Source organism: Rhinoderma darwinii, chromosome 3 (assembly GCF_050947455.1).
Source record: "Rhinoderma darwinii isolate aRhiDar2 chromosome 3, aRhiDar2.hap1, whole genome shotgun sequence".
Taxonomy (NCBI): Eukaryota; Metazoa; Chordata; class Amphibia; order Anura; family Rhinodermatidae; genus Rhinoderma; species Rhinoderma darwinii.
The window spans coordinates 367,677,186-367,703,516 of record NC_134689.1 but is presented as its reverse complement, the minus strand read 5'-3'; the positions used below and the strand labels follow the sequence as shown (position 1 = coordinate 367,703,516).

Below are 26,331 nucleotides of genomic sequence, written 5' to 3'. Positions count from 1 at the left end.
TCATCCCTTCCCTTTTTCCCATCCCTTGGTTGAACTTGATGGACATGTATCTTTTTTCAACGGTACTAACTATGTAACTATGTAATAGCCCCATAGATATGGATTGATTTTAATGCAGACGTGTTTCGGCCGTTCAAAAAAAAAAAAAAACGCTGTCACCCGGCCAGTTATCCTTGTCATGTGAATAAGGCCTATGAGTCCAGGGTTTACTGAGTAGGCAAATGCTAAAAGCAGATGACAGACAGGTTTCTGTCAGAACGGGACCCTGAGCAGACACAAACTGACACCGACAGAAACAAGAGGTTTCCATTTCCATCACCATTGATTTTAATGGTGACGGAGCCAGTGCCTGTGGTTTCCGTTTGTTTCTTTTGTGCACCAGACCCGTCGTTTTGGTTTCTGTCTGCGTCAGTTTGTGTTTGCTCAGTGTCCCGTTCTGACGGAAACCTCAGACGGAACATCAGAACGGGACCCCAACGCAGATGTGAACGAAGCCTAAGATTAAAGTCTACATCTGGAGTAATCTTGTCCTATTAACACTTTTCCTACCTCACATTATAGAACCACTGCTTTTGTCCTAGTTTGCATAGTCATTATTTACTCATTATATGATTTATTTTTTATATGTTATGCTATATCAATATGAGTGGTAGCTGCAGGGAGTTCCAGTGACATCATCACACCCTAAATATCAAGTTCACTTGGCTCAGCCAAACGTGCGTGTTTATGGGGAAGTCTGTATGGGCAGTTCTCACGAAATGTCACCAATGTGTGATCGGTTGGGTCATGACCAGAGGGACCCTCACAGATCACTAGAATGAAGGGGTAGCAGTGTTGCAGTAAGCATCAAGCCCCCTTCAATGTTCATCTAGACACAGAGGTTCATCTGTACATGCGGCTGTGCTTGGTACTGCAGCTTAACCCCATCAGTGAGGATCCCATGGGTAAGATCCCCACCGATCACACAATTATGGCCTATCCAGAGGATAGTATAGTGTGCACTATTCTGCCTAGTAAAAAAAATAAAAAATCTGATGGAAACATGACGTACCCGCCATAATTTAATGGGATCTGTAGGAAATAAAAAAAGATTGTCATATCCATATCCATCATGAATCTTGTAAAGACAGAACCAACGAGACCAGGGTGAGCTGAGTTATATTTTGCCACTTGTAATTGTTAATATTTCATGAGTTAGTATTGCCCCATCATCTGAACTTCATCTGCTGGACGTATGTACGTTGCCATTTAAAGGGGTTATAAGAAAATCCTGGCAGCTTTCTTCTAGAAACAGCACCACTCCTGTTCATGGGTTGTGTCTGGTATTGCAGCTCAGCTCCATTGAAGGAAATGGGACTGAGATACAATACATCACACAACCTGTTTGATAACATTCAATTTACTGTTAAAGGGGTAAAAAACAAAACCACAATCTAACCAAACAGAGAAAAACCACATAAAACTATTTTAAAACACAAAGTAAAACCTTTTCCATACCAGACATTCTTGCAAAGTAGGTACAGTATAAGTGACCTTTAGTTGAAACCTTCACAGTTGCCCTGTTAAAGGTCAGTGCCAGCTGTCACTGTTGGGCGAGACTATTTTAAGCCTCATCCCCCTTTCCACTTGTGCCATTGGACACCTGTTTCTGCGTAGTGATTGGACACCATGAGAAGTAACACTCGGTATATAAGCCCGATGACCTGCGTGTAACTGGGGGGACATTTCAGGGACCAGGACATTCATCTGACTACTTCACAGCTTTGTTTCCCCACTTACAGGCCACAGTTAATATTCAGAGGCCATCAGCCCAAGACATATTAGTCACCGCTATAGTTACTACATACATTTAGTAGTCATCATGCCTCACCGTTTGGTAATTGTACGTCATGGTGAAAGCTCATGGAACCAGGAAAATCGGTTCTGCGGCTGGTTCGATGCTGACCTCAGTGAGAAGGGTAGAGATGAGGCTCAGAGGGGTGCTCAAGCCATTAAAGATGCAAAGATGGAGTTTGACATCTGCTACACATCTGTTCTGAAGAGGGCAGTGCGCACACTGTGGTATATACTGGAGGGTACAGACCAGATGTGGCTGCCAGTGCACAGGTCTTGGAGGCTGAATGAGCGTCATTATGGAGGGTTGACTGGTCTCAACAAGGCAGAAACAGCTGAGAAACATGGAGAGGAGCAAGTGAAGATCTGGAGAAGGTCTTTTGACATCCCTCCACCACCCATGGGAGAAGATCATTCCTACTACAAGCTCATCACCAAGGTAAGAAACCATTCAACAGATGACTTCTTATGTCTTTATGTCAATAAAATAGTGCTTCAAAGTTTGGTGTCAAAGGTATATACAGGGTGGGGATAAGATCAGAGTAGATACGTTTGTACAGAGCTGAAGAAAATAGTCATGCTGGAATGGATATAAATAGAAATGTATAATTGGTGATGTATGACATCACACCATGCTAATTATACACCAATTCCCCGACCTGAACATGAACCAGTGGGGTAAGTTACTTTCCACTTCATAGATCCTAGGATGTAGAGCATTTAGGTACAGATTTGCGGGTAATTTTGAAGCCAAAACCAGAATTAGATCCAGGAGGGCCACCCCACATAAGGCCTTCCTTTATATATTTCTTCTGTTTAGATTCTGTTCCTAGTTTTTGCTTAAAAAACTACATGCAAATTCTGCTGCAAATTTGCACTATGTCAACAAGGACTAAAGGGATTTTCCCACTTAGGCTGGATTCACACGGGACATAGCGTGTCTGCAGCATTTCTGCAGCAAGATCTGCATGTTTTATGTACATATTTTGCTGCAGATGTCACTTCTTCTACATTGAAAAGGCTGAAATCCGCATTGGACATCCAGAACACAATGAGCATGCTACGGATCTGAAAATCTGCAGCATGCTCTGATTTCCATCCGGATAATGTTCAGCAGCCTGTGGATGAGATTTGTTCAAATCTCATCAACATGGCTTGTATTGTAATCCACTGCGAATTTTCCCCAAGGAAACTCTGCACCGAAAATCTTCAGCATTTCTGTCCCATGTGAATCCAGCCTAAGAACATTTATCACCTATCCTATCCACAGAGCGCTGCACTCGTCAGTCTCCGTAGGCCCCATAGATATTGAATGGAGGGGCATGGCACATGCTCGACCGCCACTCCATTCAAAATCCTCAATGAGATCGTGCAGTGAGAAGGATTGGGTCCCAGTGGTGGAGCCCCCAGCAATCATACATTTATCATTCAGCCTGTGCATAGGTAATAAATGTTCTTAGTGGCAAAATTCCTTCAAGGGTAAATTCACACACGACAGATTTATTGCAGAAATTTTAGAGACTGAAAATGTAAATGGGGTTACCTTTGCAACATGTACATGTATTTCTGCAATGAATAGGACAATTGCAAAAAATTACGCAACAAATCGGTCGTGTGTATATGCCCTAAAGTAGCTCTCTGCTTCTAGGTCATACGGTATATGGATAGGGGTTGTCTAATGCAGACAACTCCTTTCACTTCAGAGCAAATCCCGTCATGAAATGCTCAGGCTGGCTCCAAAATGACAACTGCAATTGTTTGTTTTTTTGTACCACTTTTCTTGCCCCTCACAATAACCCTGACAGAAATACCCTCCCCCATGCAAATTTTTACTTTAATATAGTGCATTCCCACATACAATGGCTCTTGACAGTCACTATTGCACTGGTTCTTCCCAGCACGTGTCATACTTTTTTTTTTTTTTTTTTTTTTTTTAATTGCACTGAAAAAACAAGTAAATTTTTATCTCGGTTTGCTGGAAAACCACTGCAAATCGAAGTAAAAACACATGCGTTTTTGCTGTATGCGTTTTCGGCCACGTGGCAAAAAAAAACACAGCAAAACTGCACCGTGAGAATACATCCTAAGGGTTGTCTGGATTGGACAACATTTAAACAATTTAGTGCATTAACACAGCAGTATTTTGGTCAGTATTTTCCTTGACTAGCCTAAGTAGAGTCATGTGCTGATTAAACACTTTACCTTTATTCCCCTTCTTTCGCCTTCCCAATAAAGACACGTGACAACCGAGGTTGGATGTGAAATGGCCACAGCAGCCGTTTATTTATTTAACATAAATTAAATGCAATTTAATCTGAAACATTTGGATAACTCTTTTAGGAATTCGACCAGAGAATTCCTACTATAATTCACATGTCCCAACGTGGGTCAATTAACACTAAACAGAGCAGGGGAAGTCCTTGAAGCCATTTTACCGATTTCCTTTAAATTAGCCATCTGCACACCACCACCAACTATTTACCTCCAGCCGTAAACCAGCTCGGAAGCAACGCTCACCCCTGCAGATGGCTCCAACCACCAGAAGACCACTTCAAAGGGATAACACCCTATGAAGTCTTCAAATGATCTACCATTTTTCGGGGGACGCATACCCCCGATACGACCCCCCCCACCATTTTGTACTGACCAACCTCAAGGACTCCCCCCGCCACAGCAAAACAGGCCTTGACCACCTCAAGCCTGTGAGTCCCTCCAAACCACCACCGCCCTCTCAATTCCTTCTGCTAAAGCCAGGCTCCACATATCGATTCCAACCTCGGTCAAATGTACCCCATCACTCCTCCAATAATTACCGACTCCTGACTCCACATCCTTGTGTCGAACACAAATGCCCCCGGTTCTATCAACAAAACGTGACACCGCCCGGTTTACCTTAATACGGGCTTTATTAACCCTCTCGACCGATCTTGCCAAACGCCAAAACTTCCTCGGAACGATGTCCGACCACACAATCACCAGGTGAGGATAAGCTGCCCATAGACACAATATATCATGTTTAATATCCCGCACTAACTCGCGAAACGGGCGCACCCCCAGATCATTCCCCCCCCGCGTGTAACACCAGAACCTCCGGAACCCTGTCTAACTGAGAGTATGTCTGAAACTCAGCAAGTACCCGGCTCCACAACATACCTCGGAAGCCCAGCCAGTGTACAACCGCATCGTGCCGCGGAATGCGAAGCTGGCGGCCATCTGTGCGAACGTCCGCCCGCAATGCCCCCCAGTGCACAAAATAATGTCCTAAAATCCACACTAAGCAAGGGTGATGATCTGAAAAGAAAAACAAAACCGCACATGTCAAACAATCAAAGCCACTTTACCGACTCACAACAAATGAGGGCGCACGTAAGTCCGAAACCTATTGGACTCCCACCGGCCGATCCGCCGCGCACCCTCGTCGTCCAACCCCCAACGCCCCGCTTCAGTAGCAGTGCCTATCCTGAAAGAGTGAGGCGATTCATACCCCTGCCCCACGCCAACCGCAGCCAAGCATTTTTTAAACACCGCACCAAATTGATACCTGGACAGAAACGAGCCATTCTCATGACGGAGCAATGGCGACTCAGGCCCCCCAACAAGTGGCTTAAAAGCCACCATACAAGCAACTGGACACATCGCCGACCCTGGGAGGGCAAACAACACTATCCGCTTACCCCGGCCCGCCTGATCCGTCTTGGACCGCCGCAAAAACAACTCTAGTCTGTCCTCATATAGACCCACGTCAGCCTGCCGCAATCCCCCAGCCCTAGCCGCACTAGGAGAAACCAACTCCCCAATTCTGAGTGCTCCGAAAAACGCGGGGGAAAAAGCCAAACGTAACAACACTACCTCCTCAGGCGAATTACAAACAGCCCCCAGCGATGCACCCAACGACCCGAGTAGGGAAAAAGAAACGGGTCGCCTCCGGTCTGCTACCGCCCTGCCCCGACGCAGACCTTTTAGAGCTTGCCGTACTAAAAAATGTTTGGACACATCCTGAAAACCCCGTAATGTGAATCCAAACGCCAAACCTGCAATGAAACGATTCACTTTTGCCGGGGAAAACCCCGCCTCCCAAGCATCAGTACAATAACGCCACCAACCTGTCTTTCGCCGTGCTGACGTTACCCAACACTCTTACCCACTCCTCCCACTGCTGCCAACACGCCGAATAAGCGCTCCACGTCGCACTCGCCAACGACCTTTCAATCAACCGTTCCACGGACCGAAATCAGACCCCAGAGATGTTCCGGGCATGCCAAACCGACCAGCTCCGCTCCCGGTGCCATTTGACTAAAACGATCCCACTGCGAGCGAGAAAGAGCATCAGCAATACAATTGGAAACCCCAGGTACATGCACCGCAACCACCCACGTGTTTAACGACAAGCACACCAAAACTAGATGACGCAACAACTGAACCACCGGTGGAGAAGATGCTGATAAGTTGTTAATTGCTAACACCACCCCCATGTTATCGCAGTGGACACGAACCTTTTTATCCCTGAGCCTGTCCCCCCAAATGGTCACCGCCACCACGATGGGGAACAGCTCGAGCAGGGCCAGATTTCGCGTAAGACCACCAGTCACCCAGCTGTCCGGCCAGTTCCCCGCACATCTCCTGTACCTGCGACATCCACAATGATCTACAATTATACTGCCCGAGGAACTCGTCCCATACCTGCAGATCCGCCCTGTGCTCCCCACCAATCCTCACAAAATGATGGGGCGCCCGGATACCCGCCGTCGCCGCCGCCAACCTCCTACTAAAAATTCTCCCCGTTGGCATAATTCGACAGGCAAAGTTCAACTTTCCAAGCAGCGACTGAAGATCGCGCAAAGTGATCTTCTTCAATTGGCAAGCCCGCCTGACCTCCTGTCGCAATGGCAATAATTTATCCTCAGAAAGCCTGCAATCCATTGCCACCGAATCAATTTGGATCCCCAAAAAACAGATGGTGGATACCGGGCCCTCCGTTTTCCCAGGCGCCAAAGGGATTCCAAAATCCGTCGCAACCTTCTGCAAGGAATACAACAAATTACCGCAAACCGGGGATCCGCTGGGGCCTACGCACAAAAAATCATACAGATAATGTATTAAGGAATCGACCCCTGCTAAACCCTTCGTCACGCATTCCACGAAACTACTAAACGCCTCAAAGTATGCGCAAGAAAGGGAGCACCCCATTGGCAGACACCTATCAACGTAAAACCCCCCGCTCCAGAAGCAACCCAACAGCCGTTGGCTTTCTGGATGTACCGGCAGCAAGCGAAAGGCCGCCTCAATGTCAGTCTTTGCCAACAACGCACCGGGCCCCGCCTCCCGCACTAACGTCACCGCTTTGTCAAATGAAGTGTAAACAACCGAACATAAGTCGTGATCTACCCCATCGTTCACCGACGCTCCCTGGGAAACGACAAATGCTGGATCAAACGGAATTTGTGAGGCTCCCGCTTTGGCACAACTCCCAAGGGTGATACCACTAAATTCTCAATCGGTGGCTCGGCAAAAGGACCGGACATCCGACCCAAAGACACTTCTTTCAAAAGTTTTTCCGAAACGACCGCCGCGTGCAGATAAGCCGACTTAAGGTTGCGCCGTGTAACCGGAACCTCATATGGAGGGGGGGGGGGGGGAATAACAAAACCAAACGAAAACCCCTCATAAATTAACTTGGCCGCAACCCTATCCGGATATTCACTTAGATACGGGGCCATCCTTTCCACCCTCACCGGCGACAGCCCCTTGACCAACTGAAGCGGACTGAGGGCCTGACCGCCTACCTTTCCGCATACATTTTGAGGCCCCATGCGAGGAGCCATTGCACTCCGAACAGACATGCTTAAATTTACAGGTGGCCCCGAACTTACACTGGCCATCGTTGAATTGCCAGCAGAAACCCAGTTTTGACCCGGAACCTTGCCCGGGTTGACTAGACTGGCCCCCTTGGCCAACGTTCCTGGGAAAGGACTGCTTAACCGGCGCCGTAACCCGCAACCACAACGCAATATCCTTTTGATCGCACCGGATCGCCGTCCGGACCGCCTTCCGCTGGCGAAATTGCTCGTCGTACCGCAACCACGCCTGGCCCCCGTACGTCCGATAGGCCTCCCCGATGGCATCAAAATAACAAAACAACGCCGAGCAATTTTCCGGCGCCTTTTCCCCGATCACGCTTGCCAAAATAGCAAAAGCTTGCGACCAGTTGGCGAACGTCTGTGGGATAAGCCTATACCGCCGACGTTCTTCCTCCTCTTTCTTACTTTCATCCCGCTTGCCCTTATCCAAATTGAACTTTGCAAGCGGCAGAAGAGAAAACATCTCCACGTATTCATCCTTGCAAATCCGTTCCCGTACCTCTTGCTTAAAATGAGCCCCTAAAGGGCCCTCGAAACAGACGTACACCTCGCCCCGAGCGCAATCATCAAGCCGAATCCTATCCCCATCCTTCTGCGCCTCGGTTTGGACAGACACTGCTACCGCTTCTTTTGCCACCCCCGGGACCTCCCCAACCATGGACCGCGACTGTACATCACAAAGACCTTCCCAAACCACCACCGGAGACCCCGCCGGCACTACAGGCGCCGCTGCCCTATCTAAGCGCCCGACTAGCTCGCGCAAACAACCCACTAAATCTGTTAAGCCATCGCGCCCGGCAATGCCACTACCGCCAGTCGCTACCCCGCTCGCTAACCCACCCCCAATACCCAACATGAAAATTGCTGGATACGGTAACGTAGGAGTTACACACTCACCAGGCTGCCCAGGCGCTGTATTCCCGCCAGCCGGAAAATCCTGACCGCGTTGCGACTCATCCAGCTCCCCATCTTCCAAATCCTCTCTCGCCGCCGACTGGTACTCGCACCGATATCTACGACACGGGGATCCCGGCACGCTGACAGATGGGCCGACAACCTGCCGCCCGACCACAGGGACCCAGACTTCCGACCGGACCTGTTGCCTCGTCGTCATCGCTGATCTTGGCGTCCTCACCGATGCTCTCGAGGAAGCCTGCCCCCTGGCCGGAACATCACCATGCGGGGCGGCCGTATACTGCCCTCCAAACACAGCGTCTGAAGGCGGGGGTGTGACAGGGAGCCCGGCCTGCGACTCCCTGTTGACCACCGAGCCCCGTCGCGGCTGGGGATTCCTTCCAGGACGCAGGCCCTGGGAGGAGGCGCCCGTCCCAGCAGCCTGGCCTGCAGCGTCCCTAGAGGGGCTCCCCCTGCGACGCCGGGCCTGCGGGGCCACGTCTAGACTAAGACGCTCTGGTGTGCGAGTCCTACGGGAGCGGCGGGGTGACCTAGCCTGGGCAACCGCTGCTCCCGCCGAAGCCCTCTGCTTTTTTACAGCAGGGGCAGACATTAACAGTTCTCCTCCCACCGCCATATCCCCAACGTCTGAGAGGGGGGCGGGGGAGGGGAGCGCATCAGCGCGGGCTGCCGACCCAGACGACGGGCCCGCCTGAGGGATCCGGGCCAGCGACGCTACAGCCTCCTCCAGCCAGCCCGGATCGTGATAAGCAGCTGCTGCCTGCAGCTGCACGAGAAGCAAGACCGGGGACGCCATTGCGGTAAGCAGACCTCTCTAACCTGACCGCAGCTAAGATTTGCCTGTCTCTCCTCCCTCTGCTTCCGGCTCAATGCCGAAAACAGCGGGAAGAGCAGTTACCACACCCCAGCTCCTCCCATCTCTCCCTCCTCCCTCACCTACCTGTCCTTCCTATTGGCTTAACCCTCCCTCCTACGGCAGTCATGGAGGCTTCCCGTTAAGCCCTCCGTGCTGCCGTCCAGCCTCTGCTTTAGTATTTATAAGCCAAAACCAGAAGCGGAACCTACATATCGAAAAGTATAATGGATTTTTTTTTCCCTCTTCCGTGTTTTGGACCCACTCCTGACTTTAGCTTATAAATACTGACCAAAATACTGACCTAAATATGCAGGTACGAGAAAGTGGCCTAAAATTAACGTTTGCGTGCATCTTCATGCCCTCATGGAGTCTTACAGGGCCTCTTGGCTTTTGCTAAATAAATAGGTCTTAAACAGGTAGGGGAAGATTTAGCAAAAATGTTGCAAGGTAAAAGTGGAGCAGTCCCTCATAGCAACCAGACACATTCCACCTCTCATTTTTCAGATGTCGTGGTTAAAATGAAAGCAGCAACCTGATTGGTTACTATTGGTAACTACACTACTTTTCCTTTGCATCAATTTTGATAAATCTCCCCCAACTTGGCTATGTACTTTCTATAAACCCTTTTTTAATGTTGATTTGAACGCAGTGTTTGTGTGGGTTCATGACCATGGGATTCCAGAGCTCGTCCAGTCAATATGTTTTATATCCTATTACTATAACTATAGACCCCTTTGTGACCCCAACTTACCCCACCAATAAAATACACCGTGATAAATTCGGCCACATCAGCCATTTATTAACAAAAACATAGTATATTTACCCCCAGACATTTCCCCACAGGCTCATGAGCACAGTTATAAACCACAGTTGGCTTGTAATGAGTATAAACCACTCCACGGGACACCACCCAGCAGGAGCCCAAAATAAGCCAGACTACTAAACAATTGTATAATTTGGGAGGGACCATACCCACGATGAATCCCCCCACACCAATTTACCACTAACTCCAAGGACCCCCGATCCGCCACCAAAGCCACCATGACTCCTCCTTAAAAACACCCACAGTCATGCACCTGTGAAAAAAGAGAAAAGAAAGAGCAAAACCATACTAATAAAATGCATCCTAAAAATTAGGGAGGGAGGGAGGGCGGGACAAATTTCTAAGCTATCTTCCTGTTAATGGCGCTCAATTCCCTCGCTCACCCTATATATCCTCTGACCTCGCCCCTTAAAGCCACCCCCTCACCCTCCTACTCCTCCCTCTTAAAATTAACCCTTTCCTCCCTGTCCCCCTGGTCATGCCGGCCTCCCCTGACGCTTTCAGCCTGTGCCCGGCCATTACGTGACCATGGGATTCCAGAGCTCGTCCAGTCAATATGTTTTATATCCTATAACTATGGCCCCGTTTGTGAACCCAGCTTACCCCACCAATAAAATACACCGAGACATTAGGTTGGATAAATTTAGCCACAGCAGCCACAGTCGAAGACACCGCCAGTCTTAACTACAAAACTCGGGAGGGACAATTTCGGACCACACTACTATCGTACTTTATATCCCTAATCAATTCCCGGAAGGGTCGTGTCCCCAGGTCATTAGCCCCGACATGTAGAACCAATACATCCGGCGCCCTGTCTAGCTGGGCATAACGATGGAAGTCAGGGAGAACCCGATTCCAAACCATACCTAAAGAGCCCAGCCAATGAATTATGGCAGCAGACCTCAGAAAACCCAAGTGTCACCTATTTGGGCGGACATCAGCCCGCAGAGTCCCCCGATCATCCTCATCCTTCATGTCATCAGCTTCACCCGGACCAGCCTGGCCCAAATAGGCGTCTTACACCCGACATCCGCGACCCTTGGCAGCGACATCACGGACCTCCACTGCAGAGCAGGGCCTTCCCACCCGTCCTCCAGGAGGCACCAACTCACCAGCAAAGCGCCGACCACCGCCACAACACTGCGTCACCGCCGTTTGCGGCCTACGCGCAGTTCCAGGGACATCCTCCAGACCACCGGTGGGCCGTCCGACTGTAGAATCGCCAGACTGGCCTGCCGCAGCTCCATGAGTGGGTCAATGGGAGACAGAGGGCGGTCCCAGAGGCAAGGGAGCCGGTCCCCCATCTCCACAGGGCCAGGCCAGTTCCTAGGATTCCTCTCAGACCGGACCCCGTGACCCCGGGCGTCGGGACCGGGAGCCTGGCCTGGAGGGTCCAGAGAGGGGCTACTAAACCTGCGCCTGACCCGCGGCTGCACCTCAGGAAGTAGACGCTCGGGCGGACGAGCCCGACGAGAACGCCACCGGATGGGAGATGACGTCTCCCTGGCGGAGCGCAGATCAGAGCAGGAGTGTGTCGAGGAGGGAGCAGAAGGCCCTGGCACATTCACAGACCCAGCAGCCGAAGACCCCTCAGACGACCTCTCACCGGGACTGGTCCTTCCCAGTTCCTCCTTCAGCTATGCTATCCCCCACTCAGCGACGGCAGCCCGAAGCTGCACCATCAGCGCCTCCATGAGGTAATATAAAATAGCAAACATGGAGAGTACACATTTCTAAGCTGTCTTCCTGTTAATGGCGCTCAATTCCCTCTCTCACCCTATATATCCTCTGACCTCGCCCCTTAAAGCCACCCCCTAACTCATACTCCTACTACTCCCTCTTAAAATTAACCCTTTCCTCCCTGTCCACGTGGTCATGCCGGCCTCCCCTGAGGCTTTCAGCCTGTGTCTGGCCATTACTTTATTTATATATATCTATAAACAATAGTGATGGACATAGAAAGAATTTTGCCCCACTATGGAGCCTCAGCACAAAACCCGGGCAATAGAAAGTCTCAGTATCAGTTTAGGCATGTATGCGACAGGAGAATGAGGATGTGCAGACGTCTATAAAAGAATAAAAGAAGCTAAAGCCTGATCGCACAAGCACCCCGGCCCCTTCAGAAAGCTGATCAGCAGGGGGTGCCAATCTTTGGACTACCACTGAACTAATATTGATGGTCTATCCTCATTTTTTAAATCCTGGATTACGCCTTTTAAAGCACGTCCATGTCTGAACTGTAGTTCGATTATCCCAAAACATTGCTGGTAGGTTTCTATGAGCTACTACAATTGGAAACTGCTGCCTGTTACAGCCTGTAAGCAAAATCCATTCACTATAGCAGGGCAGCATGATTAAGAAATAAATATCCCTAAAAGAAAAGTACATGGCGGAAGAAAGTGTCAGTGACATCAGTCTACCGACAGCTATAGACATGGTGGAGAGAAGTGGCTGCTATCAGGGGTTCAAGGGGTTGTCTCATGAAAAGAGCCCCTGTCTATATGCCTGGTATTGTACATGGACCTCATAGACGAGGGACCCCCGCTAGGGTCTCCCCTCTATTAGCCAGAACTTTGTACATTCTCTGGCTCATAGAGGGATAGCTTGTGTTTGCCAGCTCTCTATGAGTGGCTCCCGCTCTGGCAAACACAAGCTGTCCATGTATTACACATGGACGGTTATGCAATTCAATGCACAGCCGCTACGGATGTGTGCGGCGCTGTGCCTAGTAAACACTGAAGAGGTGATGGACTCTGCGGCCCCTTCAGTCAGCTGATTGGCGGGAGTGAAGGGAGTCGGACGCCCACTAATCTGATATTAAACCTGACCAAACCATTTGATTTATTTTATGTCTTTGTTTGTATAGTACCAACACAGTCCGCAGTGATGTAAAGGCTGTAAATACTTTCATTGCCAGAGGGGTTCACAATCTCATTTCTCTGTGTCACATGTAGGGCCAATTTGGCAGAGAATCACTTGACCTCAGTGTAGGAGAAAACCTCACAGCATGGGACATACCCACCCAAATAAGTGGAGAATATACAAACTCTTTGTAGACGTTGCCCCCAGTTCCAGCCCCTACATAGCAACAAGGCCCATCAGAGAACCGCCATGATGTCCTACCTAATTTATTGACTTTACACAGTACAGCAACAAAAATAGGCAAATGTACAAACATGTTTCTTCCTCTTTAGACCCAGGCTCCATGGTGATTATACGCAATAAGATTATCGCACTGTGCGATCACGGTAGATAGCCATGGAGTATCGTGCAGTGTATTATGGCCATGGAGTCCGAACCTTATAGCAGTTCTCAACCATATCACTATCCTTGTTTATACGCGGCCGTATTCTGATGACTACTATTCTAGCATAACATTTATACACTCATACATGAAATGGCTGACATGTCATTCCTTGTCTACTTCTTGCTCTACAGGATCGGCGCTACGCATCTCTGACGGCATCTGAGCTGCCTTCATGTGAGAGTCTGAAGGACACCATTGCCCGTGCACTTCCATACTGGAATGAAGTCATCGCCCCACAGATCCTTGCCGGCAAGAGGGTGCTAATTGCAGCACACGGGAACAGCTTAAGGGGTATTGTCAAACATCTGGAAGGTAAGGAGTGTGTTAAATCCTGTACTGACATGTTATACCAGTCTGCTTAATATAAGGCCCAAATTTATCAATGTGTTTACTCTGATTTTGGTGTAAAGTTGCACATTTTTAAATGTTGCATCAAATTTGTGCAAATTTTTGGTATTTTTTTTCTTCTCCTAACTCACCAAATTTGAAAAGTAATGAGAAAAGTTAGCGTGGTCGAGCAGAAGACATAGTTTAAGCAAAAGTTATTCAAGTGAATCTGTCCTCAGACTATGCTGCCCTATGTAAGGCTGAAAGGAAAGTGAACCTGTCTGAATCTCTATAGGGCAGCGTAATCTAATGACAGATTTGCTTTAACTGGAGTGAGGAGAAATGGTGCAAAATGATGGCGCAAATCCATGTCTGCTCATAGCAGGTGTAAAAAGATTGCAAGAGTGAAAATGCGCCAAATGAATTAAGAGGCGTGTGCCTTTTAATGAATTTAGTGCCAATCTTGCCAATTACCCTCTTTACTTTGACTTAAAATATGCCATTATTAGTAAGTATGAGCCTTTGTGTCTCATAATTATTAAAAGGTTATTCCCATCTTATACATTTAACCCCAGAGTTAGCAGGGATTTATATGACTAAGGCTTAGTTCACATCTGCGTCGGGACTCCATTAATGGGTTCAGTCGAACCTTTCCATTAGGGGAACCCATGAACGGAATCCAAACTGAAACTGTAATGACGGGGTAGGGAGACAGACAGGTGAGCCCTAATCTACCCGCCACTCAGTCCCTGCCTACTTGCACGGCCCGTCCTAGGCAACGGCGTACAACTGGGCGACGGTCCCTACACTCAATATGTGCACGACAGACTAACAGACAAGGGTACACAGAAGCTAATGGAAATGGGGCAGTTGTCCATGGCAAGACCGTGAGCAACAAGAGTAGTGAACGAGCCGAGTCAAACCAGGAGTGTACGAGGTACCAAACGCAGAGCAGGAGCGTAGTCAGTAAAGCCAGGGTCAAAATGAAGCAAGGTCAATAATGATAGCAGGAGCAGCAGAGCCAGGAAACAGGAAGGAATCACAGGCAGAAACAAGCCGGAAATGAAGGTATAAATAGACCGAGGGCGGGAGCTAGAACCGTCTGGCCAGGCTGTGATAGGTTCTCCCACTCCCGAGCCTACCAGCCTGAGTGGTAGCAGATCGAGTCACTCTATCAGACTTAGGAGCAGGTGCAGACTTATTAACCACGGGCGTCGACACAGAAACTGTGTCTGGCACATCCTTTACAGTACCCCCCCCCCCCTTTTATGAGGGGCCACTGGACCCTTTCTAGGTGGACCTGGCTTATTGGGGAACCGAAGATGTAACCTCCTGAGCAATACCTCAGCGTGAACATCCTGGGCGGGTACACAAGTCATCTCCTCAGGACCGTATCCTCTCCAATGGACCAGGTACTAGAGGGAGTCTTGGACCATCCTGCTGTCCACAATCTTGGCCACCTCGAATTCTACCCCTTCAGGGGTGAGAACAGGGATCGGATGTTTCCTCGAGGTAGCCAAGGACGGGGAGCAGCGTTTCAAGAGGGAGGCATGAAACACGTCGTGTATTCGAAAAGACGGGGGTAACTCCAGTCAGAAGGAGACAGGGTTAAGGACCTCAATGACCTTGTATGGCCCTATATACCGGGGAGCAAATTTTGTGGACGGGACTTTAAGGCGCAAATTTTTTGAAGACAGCCACACCAGATCCCCGACCACAAACAAGGGGTTAGCAGAACGTCTTCTATCTGCCTGAGTCTTTTGTATGCTCTGGGACGCCTCTAGATCCTTCTGAACCTGGGCCCAGACTGTGCACAGTTCCCGATGAACGACATCTACCTCGGGATTGTTGGAACCACCAGGTGAAACGGAGGAGAACCGTGGATTAAACCCAAAATTACAGGAAAAGGGGGAGACCCCTGACGAGTTACTGACCCGGTTATTAAGGGAAAATTCGGCGAGGGAAATGAAGGAGACCCAATCATATTGACAGTCAGAGTTAAAACACCTTAAATATTGTTCTAGAGACTGATTAGTCCTCTCGGTTTGGCCATTAGTTTTAGGATGGAAGGCAGAGGAGAAGGACAGATCAATCTCCAACTTTTTACAGAAAGCTCTCCAAAACAATTAAACAAATTGTACCCCTCTGTCAGAAACTATATTGACAGGAACCCCATGGAGACGCAGGATGTGTTTGACAAACAAGGTAGCAAATGTCTTAGCATTGGGTAGTTTCCTGAGGGGCACAAAGTGGCACATCTTACTGAAGCGGTCTACTACAACCCACACCACCGATTTGCCTTGAGATGGAGGCAGATCGGTGATAAAATCCATGGAGATATGGGTCCAAGGTCTCTGGGGAATGGGCAAAGAACATAGTAAGCCCGCTGGTCGTGACCTGGGAGTCTTGGACCTAGCACAAATTTCACAAGCGGCGACGTAGGCCTTAACGTCTTTAGGCAACCCAGGCCACCAATAGTTTCTGGTAATGAGGTGCTTGGTACCCAGGATGCCTGGATGGCCAGATAGTGCAGAGTCATGATTTTCCCTGAGTACCCTTAGCCGGAATTGCAGGGGAACAAACAGCTTGTTCTCAGGAAGGTTCCCGGGAGCTGAACCTTGATCAGCTGCAATTTCGGAGTCAGAATCAACAGAGGAAATGATTATACCTGGGGGCAAAACACAAGCAGGATCTTTCTCCGAAGGAGGGCTGGCCATGAAGCTACGCGACAGTGCATCAGCTTTAATATTTTTAGACCCAGCCCTATAGGTGACCAAAAAGTTGAATCTAGTAAAAAACAACGCCCATCGAGCTTGCCTCGGGTTTAGCCTCCGGGCAGATTCTAGGAAAACCAGATTCTTGTGGTCGGTAAGGACCGTTACCTGGTGCCTAGCCCCCTACAGGAAGTGGTGCCACTCTTCAAATGCCCATTTAATGGCTAAGAGTTCGCAGTTGCCAATGTCATAGTTACTCTCAGTGGGCGAGAACTTTCTGGAGAAGTAGGCACAGGGACGGAGATGGGTGAGGAACCTGGTACCCTGGGACAAGACAGCACCCACTCCCACCTCGGAGGCGTCAACCTCTACGATGAATGGCTCCATTTGGTTAGGCTGAATCAGCACTGGGGCCGAGATAAAGCACTTCGTAAGGACCTCAAAAGCCTGGACCGCCTCTGGAGGCCAGTGGAGGAGATCAGCACCTTTGCGAGTAAGATCCGAAAGAGGCTTAGCGATGACCGAGAAGTTAGCAATAAATCTCCTGTAATGATTAGCAAACCCCAGAAAACACTGTAATGCCTTCAGGGAAGCATTTTGGACCCATTCAGCCACAGCCTGAACCTTGGCAGGGTCCATGAGACCCTGGAATTCATGAGGAGTGAGGATTTGACCCAAAAAAAGGTATCTCCTTCACCCCAAACACACATTTTTCGGTTTTAGCAAAGAGTTTGTTTTCCCGAAGGGCCTGGAGCACCTTCCTGACATGCTCAATGTGGGAGGACCAGTCCTTGGAAAACACAAGTATGTCATCAAGGTACACTACAAGAAATACCCCCAGGTAGTCTCTTAAAATCTCATTTATGGAAGACCGCGGGAGCATTACACAACCCAAAGGGCATGACGAGGTATTCGAAATGACCTTCGGGCGTGTTAAATGCAGTCTTCCACTCATCCCCCTCTCTGATGTGAATAAGGTTATAAGCCCCCCGAAGATCAAACTTAGAGAACCATTGGGCCCCCTGAACCTGATTGAAGAGATCAGGAATCAAAGGAAGGGGATATTGGTTCATTACAGTGACCATATTCAAGTTTCGGTAATCGATGCACGGCCTAAGACCACCATCCTTCTTCCCTACGAAGAAGAAGCCACCACCTACCGGAGAAGTAGAGGGGCGAATGTAACCCTTGGCCAGGCATTCCTGGATATACTCTCTCATGGCTTCACGTTCGAGACAAGAGAGTTTAAATATCCTACCCTTAGGGAGCTTAGCTCCTGGTACCAAATCGATTGCGCAATCGTATTCTCTATGAGGAGGTAACACTTTGGAGGCCTTTTTAGAAAAGACATCAGCAAAGTCCTGAATAAACTCAGGTAGAGTGTTCACCTCCTCAGGGAGAGAAATAAAATTAACAGAAAAACATGACGTCATGCATTCATTACCCCATTTGGTAAGATCCACAGTATTCCAGTTAAACGTGGGATTATGCATCTGCAACCAGGGAAGGCCTAAAACCAAATCGGACGATAATCCCTGCATCACCAGTACAGAGCACTGCTCCAAATGCATGGAGCAAACAAGGAGTTCAAAAACAGGGGTATGCTGTGTAAAATAACCATTAGCAAGTGGAGTGGAGTCGATACCCACTACCAGGACAGGTTTAGGCAAATCAATCAATGGCATAGCTAGAGACATAGCAAATTCCACAGACATAATATTAGCAGAAGACCCTAAATCCACGAAGGCACTGCCGGTAGCAGACCTACCCTCAAAAGAGACCTGAAAGGGAAGCAAGATCTTATTAGGTTTCATATTTACGGGAAATACCTGTGCGCCCGAGTGACCTCCCCGATGGTCACTTAGGCGCGGAAGTTCTTCCGGCTGCTTATTCTTACACCTAGGACAGTTGTTCACTTGATGCTTGTCATCCCCACAGTAGAAGCAGAGACCATTCTTCCTGCGGAGCTCTCTACGTTGTTGGGGGAGACACAGAGGCCCCGAGTTACATTGGTTCATCCGAGTTTTCCGTGGAAGAACGAAGCAACGGAACCTCGGGAGCCATCATGGGGGATCCAGAGGAGAAAGCACAAAAACTTTCAAGTTGTCGTTCCCTGAGACGTCGGTCAAGACGTACCGCTAAAGCCATAACCTGATCTAGAGAGTCAGAATAGGGATAGCTAACTAACAGGTCTTTCAGGGTGTTCGAAAGACCCAATCTAAACTGGCACCTCAAGGCAGGGTCATTCCACCGAGAAGCTACACACCACTTCCTAAAGTCAGAACAGTACTCCTCAACGGGTCTCTTACCCTGACGTAAGGTCACCAGCTGACTCTCGGCAAAGGCAGTCTTGTCAGTCTCGTCATATATGCGCCCGAGAGCAGAAAAAAAAAAATCAACAGAGGAAAGTTCAGGGGCATCAGGAGCCAAGGAGAAGGCCCATTCTTGGGGCCTATCCTGGAGCCGGGACATAATTATACCCACTCATTGGCTCTCAGAACCTGAGGAGTGGGGCCTTAGACGGAAATAGAGCCTACAACTCTCCCGAAAGGAGAAAAAAGTCTTCCAGTCCCCTGAGAACCGGTGAGGCAACTTGAGGTGGGGTTCAAGAGGTGAGGTGAAGGGCACTACCAGGGTAGCATAACGCTGGTTGCCCCTCTGAGCCAGGGCTTGGACCTGTAGGGAGAGGCCCTGCATTTGCTGAGCCAGGGTCTCAAGGGGGTCCATAGTTGTGTCAGGGACCAGGGTAGAAAAGGTATATGGGCCTGTGATTATGTAATGACGGCGTAGGGAGACAGACAGGTGAGCCCTAATCTACCCGCCACTCAGTCCCTGCCTACTTGCACGGCCCGTCCTAGGCGACGGCGTACAACTGGGCGACGGTCCCTACGCTCAATATGTGCACGACAGACAAACAGACAAGGGTACACAGAAGCTAAGGGAAATGGGGCAGTTGTCCACGGCAAGACCGTGAGCAACAAGAGTAGTGAACGAGCTGAGTCAAACCAGGAGTGTACGAGGTACCAAACGCAGAGCAGGAGCGTAGTCAGTAAAGCCAGGGTCAAAATGAAGCAAGGTCAATAATGATAGCAGGAGCAGCAGAGCCAGGAAACAGGAAGGAATCACAGGCAGAGACAAGCAGGAAATGAAGGTATAAATAGACCGAGGGTGGGAGCTAGAACCGTCTGGCCAGGCTGTGATAGGTTCTCCCACATCTGAGCCTACCAGCCTGAATGGTAGCAGATCGAGTCACTCTATCAGACTTAGGAGCAGGTGCAGACTGATTAACCACGGGCGTCGACACAGAAGCTGTGTCTGGCAGATCCTTTACAGAAACAAACGGAAACCATAGGATCCGGTAAAAATGGTTTCCGTTTGTCCCCATTGTGTAAAGGTTCCGTCGTTTTGATGGAATGAATAGCGTTGTCAACTACAGTATTGATTCTGTCAAAACGACGGAACCCTTGCACAATGGTGACAAACGGAAACCATTTGCACCGGATCCGTCACCATTGAAATCAATGGTGATGCAAACGTGATGGTTTCCGTTTGTTTCAGTTTGGATTCCGTTCATGGGTTCTCTTGACAAAAAGCTCTGACGGTACCCATGAATGGAGTCCCGACGCAGATGTGAACGAAGCTTATATTTTTTTGCACAAAGCTGTGTCAATCTGCTCAGCTCCTTATTCTCTCTAACATGCTGCCCGCAGATTGGCCAGCATGTTCAACGTGACAGGTTCCCTTTAAAGATGACCTGTCAGCTCTCCTGACAGGTCTGCTTTAGGAAATTCTTGCATTCCCCATGAAATAACGATTCTGGAGCATCTTTTTCCATTCCTCTTGGAAATATATGAATAAACTGACAACTGGCGTTGCCGTTCCCTACACACTCTTAAACTGTACTAGGCTGTTTCCGTCATTCCAGTAGACTTTAAATGGAGCGGCAGCGCACAAGCTTGACCTCCGCTTCATTCAATAGCCTTTTCACTGCAGTCGAGCACTGAGGAAGATCTGGGGGTTTGGGATCCCTGCTTTTGCGATCAGTGGGGCCTCCAGCGATAATACAGTTATTACCTATTCTGATGATAGGTGCTAATTGTCGATATTGGGAATACCCCTTTAAGTATTTGGCCTGGTTGCTTCCTCACCCCTGTCGCCTTACATCATATGGCTGGTTTAGTTACTCTGACCTTTTCCAGTTGACCTTATAATGGCATTTCCTAAAATGACCTTACACCGTTCCTGCTTCAGAGGTTAGCATGACATATGTCTAATCTTCTACCCTATAAGAACACTATTATAACTACTGTATAAATTCACTGCCGGCACAATCGCACCATAAAGCCTCATAACTATTTCTCATTCCCAAACTTCCATCTCTCCAAAGTACTTCTGCCTGCCCTCTATATAAACCTTCATCTTCTTCCTTTCATTCTCAAGGTCTCCCTGTTACTATTCTTGATGTCACCAATTCTAGAAGCCATGTATAAATATCTGCAGCTGCTGCAACTCATTTTGTCCTTTCATAATGCCACCTTGTGGTGTATAGTGGTAATGCATCCGAACCGGCAATATGATAATATATATGAGCCGTGAAATGCATGTGATGACAGACATTTCAATACTGTGTTTTAGCTACACGTTTAACGTGTGCGATGGGAAAGCTCCCATTATACTGATGGAGGCCAAAAGAGTATTCTTTTGTCTTCTGTTTGGCAGTATACATCGATAGATACATTTTTTGCTGGATAGAATAGCCTAGTGGGCCATGCTATTTTACTTAGAGGCATCCAGCAAAAAAATGTATACTGCATGGTATACTATTTCAACATAGGAGCCTATGGGTGACGTATTCCACTGTATTCCAAAAGTGATAGGCACCCATCTGATGGTCATCATACATTGTTGACTTTTAAATACATTTTCATGACGTATACGGTAAACTCAGGACCGCCTCCAGGTTTACGCTGGCCCTTGGGCGACACAGACTTAGTAGGCCCCTTTGCGGGGGAACTCACGGCGGCAGTAAAATGGCAGAAAACGTCACTTTGTGCCCCCATATAGACGTTAGCCCATGTTTAGGCCCCCAGTTTGTACCCCCATAAATTTAGTGCCCTCTGCAGATAGTGCTACATAGCCCACCTCCCAGGTTGTGCCACACAGCCCCCCTCCCTGGTAGTGCAATACAGCTCCCCCAGGTAGTGCCACACAGCTCACCCTCCAAGGTAGTGCAACACAGCCCCCACCTCCCAGGTAGTGCCACACAGCCCCCTCCTCCCAGGTAATGCCACACAGCCAACTCATCCCAGGTAGTGCCACACAGCCCCCCTCCCTGGTAGTGCCACAAAGCCCCCCTCGCTGGTAGTGCCCTATATGGACAGTGATGTCAGGGGCTTCCACAGAGACAGAGTCCCGGAGCAGAGCCGCTTGTAGCGCTCTGCCTTGGACTCCTTCTCACATCACTGTTCATATATGGACAGTGATGTCTGGGGCTTCCCCAGAGACAGAGTCCCAGAGCAGAGCCGCTAGTGCTCTGCCTGGGACTCCTTCTCTCCTCCTGACATCACTGTACATATATGAACAGTGATGTTAGGGGCTTCTCCAGAGACGGAGTTCCGGAGAAGAACAGCTTGTAGTGCTCTGCCTGGGACTCCTTCTCTCCCTCTGACATCACTGTCCATATATGGACAATGATGTCAGGGGCTTCCTCAGAGATGGAGTCCCGGAGCAGAGCCGCTAGCGCTCTGCCTGGGACTCCCTCTCTCCTCCTGACATCACTGTCCATATATGGACAGTGATGTCAGGGGCTTCCCCAGAGACCGATACCCGGAGCAGAGCCACTTGTAGCGCTCTGCCTGGGACTCCTTCTCTCTCTGACATCACTGTCCAAATATGGACAGTGATGTCAGGGGCTTCCCCAGAGACGGAGTCCCGGAACAGAGCCGCTAGCGCTCTGCCTGGGACTCCTTCTCGCCTCCTGACATCACTGTCCAAAAATGGACAGTGATGTCATGACGACGGCAGCGACTGCACCCGGCGGCCAAGTGGGCCCCCCCAAGGGTAGTGGGCCCCAAGACTTTCCAGGGTTCGCCAGGTGCAGACGCTGGCCCTAGGTAAATTGATGCCATTATAGCTTATGGGTGATTAATGCATTAAAAGGGTGCCTAAGGGTATGTTCACACGAGCCGAAAAACGGCTGAAAAATCGGAAGCAGAACGACTACAAACATTTGCCCATTGATTTCAATGGGAAATACAGCGTTCTGTTCCGACGGGGCATTTAAACGGCGCGTAAAACACGCACCCTTAAAAAGAAGTGCATGTCACTTCTGGAGCCATTTTGGGAACCGTTTTTCATTGGCTCAAAAGAAAAACAGCTCCAAAAACGGCTGTAAAAAATGCAGCAAAAAATACTAGTTTCTTAAAAAACGGCTGAAAATCAGGAGCTGTTTTCCCTTGAAAACCGCTCCGTATTTTCAGAAGTTTTTGGTTAAGCGTGTGAACATAACCTAAGAGTATGTGCACACACCTCCGACACAACCCCTCAACTGAAAGCCAACGCTGATGTAAACAGGCCCTTACAATCCCTTTGTATCTGTTTTACATTTACACCAATGTTAAAAATAAGGGCTTGTTCACATCAGTGTTGCTCTTCCGTTGAGGGGTTCAGTTGGAGGTTTTCGCAGTCGACTGCGCTATTGATTCCGTCAAAACAACGCTACCCGTTCACAATGGTGACAAACGGAAACCATTAGCAAATCTGCGGGTGAATTGCGGCCCCATCCATTTCAATGGGCCCATGCACACGATCGTGGCTTCCACGGTCCGAGCATTGCTCGGGAGACTGGACTGCAAAAAGAATGGACATGTCTTATTAAGACCGCATTTCGTGGTCAAGGCTCGTTGAAATGAATGCACACGGTAATGTGCACGGCATGTGATTTGCGGGCGGCCGCGGGTGACACACCGCGGCCGTCCGAGCCGCAAATCACGACCCATGCACATCACTACGGTCGTGTGCATGAGGCCTAACTGATCAGTTACACATCCGTTTTTTTAGATGGAGAAAAAAAGTCATGCACTCTGCATTTTTATATCCTTAAAAAAAACGGCTGACTAACATAACGGAAGCAAATGGATGCTAGTGGATGGTGATTTCAATGGGATTTTTAACGGATCAGTTTTTATCAGTTATTTTAATATAAAAATGGATCAGAGTAACGGATTATACAACGCAAGTGTGAACATACCTATAGACTATAATGGTAGCCATTTAATGGACAAGTCATGTATTCGTAAAATGGATACCATTATTTCCTATGATGACAGATATCACTGTAAAACATCATCACAGCCACCATTTAACGGATACGTTGGGAACTTTCCCGGCGTATAAGTCAAACGGAGACTATAAAACGCAGTGTAAAGTGGGCCTGCAGTTGTCTCAACACAATAACCCCATTCTATACTGAAGTCGGCCCGGTAATCAGCTGATCGCCTCGGGTCCAGCTTTAGAAACCTGATCGCCACAGGGTGCTTCCAGCCAGCCAAACATTAAAGCTGCAGTGGAAATATAGTATTACATGGCAGCCATTCAGGCAAGTAGCCGTCCACGTCATACATGGATGGGCCAAGTCCTCCTGAGTGAGAGCCGATGTTTGCAGCAGATCTCCGCTTTGGCTCATAAAGTGGGATCCCCTGCACAAATCCCCCCCTATGACATCCATATGTCCTAATAGGTCTTATTTAGAAAACCTCCTTATTAGTACGGGAAACGCTACTGCATGTGGATATCCTCTTATCCGCTCTAGAAATCGTTTTCTGTTCAGATAGTAATGCTACTCACGATTTCACCAGTGATATTAGGAGCAGCAATTCCGCTCTTTAGTCCTGATAGGACAACCCCTTTGATGAAGCTGCTCCCCCAAATGGTGAGATGATAGTCAGGGGTCTGGCTGCTGAAGTCCCCCGAAATCAAATGTAACATTAGGGATAGCGAAATGTAGTCCTTTCGATGTCATCGTTACTTTTACAGTGTTTTGCTTTGCAGGGGTCATCCCAATCCAAACTCACCGGCGGCTTTTACTGTAACATCTATTATGTCTGATCCATTTGCATTTCTTGTCCTTGATACAGGAATGTCTGATGCAGCCATTATGGAGCTAAACCTTCCCACTGGAATTCCTATTGTGTATGAGCTAGATGACAATTTAAAGCCAATGAAGCCCATGTCGTTCTTGGGAGATGAGGAGACTGTGAAGAAGGCTATGGAGGCAGTGGCTGCTCAGGGCAAGGTGAAGAAATAACGGGAAGAAAAGACACTTAGAGAAAGTGAAACGGACTATTGGAATAAATCCTACTCTCATACAATTTTCTCATTATTATACAAATCATCTAATTTTTATTCTAATGCGTCCTGAATTAGTCCATTTTATGTTGACCTTCTTCAGTCTTATCATCGCCGCCTTACTCTGACATTACAAAATGGAGATGACTTTGAACTCATCTCAAGGGTGTTTGTAAGCCCAAGCAGCTGCTATGAGATCCACAGGGTTGGACCTATCCCCCTTCCCTATGGACATGTGATCCTGTGCAGGTACCACAGCATTACCGAACAAATATATATATATATATATATATATATATACTTCCCTGTATCTAACCAATAGGCAGAATATATCACACAATAATGTGCACTCTTGGTCATCCAAACCCTATAATTCTGGACATAAATACATGGAGTCATTTCAGAAATTGGATGTGATCGTGTATTCTGTCACATTAACAGACCCATGCACTTCATTGTGGTCATACTGGTAATGGCGCCCATCCCATGTACATACAGCCTTACTAAACATACATGATCATGCTTTTCACCCATACACCATTCTCAATGAAACGTGTTTCAGAATTAGGTGATTTTCCCATCACAGCATTCGTAATATGTCTTTTTACAAACATGTTGCAGATTTCATGCACGTCTTGATATCCGTGAAAAGATGGCAGTTGTGTTCTTGTATCTGAATAAATTAACAATATGCCCCGTTCAACACATTCAACAATTTGAGAGTTTGTTTGCTTTGTCATTGCTCAGAACACCATGCTCTATACAAATATATCATACTAGCGAACCTGAACATTTCTATCTAGCTTAGATAACACTTGTTAAAACCCCCCATTAGGACATTCTGGCCAACATTCATTAAAAGTTGCATCATGTTAGCAAATGGGAACCTGTCATCAGTTTTCACGACCCTACAGCTGCTATATGGGGGCTAAAGAGACATTTTTAGAACATATCCATGTTTAGCAGCAGTAATAAAGCGTACCTTAGGCTGGGTTCACATCTGTGCTGCTATTTCCGTTGTTCAGCTCCATCGTAGGAGCAGAACAATAAAAATAATGGCTGTGATGGATCCGTTGCATGACAGACACCAACACTATTTTTTACATCTCTTTCCAGGGAACAGTGGATTATGCACAGGAGTTGCTAAAACTTATTTTCTAAGCAATGCTTTATTACTGTAGCTATACATGGATAGTTGTGAAATGTCTCTCTAGCCCCTATGCAGCCGTCAGTAACTACAGCTGTAGCAGCCATATCGGCTGCTACGGGGCCCGCGGCATGATGGGCCCGTGATACCCGCTGACACGGCCCCCCATGCCCGGTGGCGCCGCTAGCAGCCGCTATGGTTGCTA

General features: G+C 48.3%; 1 protein-coding gene across 1 annotated transcript; it reads left to right on the top strand.

Annotated features, from left to right (window-relative positions):
• Positions 1–1,776: 1,776 nt before the first annotated feature.
• On the top strand, positions 1,777–25,670 carry PGAM2 (phosphoglycerate mutase 2). Its single transcript, XM_075858645.1, has 3 exons — positions 1,777–2,272; positions 13,724–13,904; positions 24,769–25,670. Exons 1-3 carry the CDS (start codon positions 1,862–1,864, stop codon positions 24,936–24,938), a joined length of 762 nt encoding a protein of 253 aa, XP_075714760.1. The 5' UTR covers positions 1,777–1,861; the 3' UTR covers positions 24,939–25,670.
• Positions 25,671–26,331: the final 661 nt, after the last annotated feature.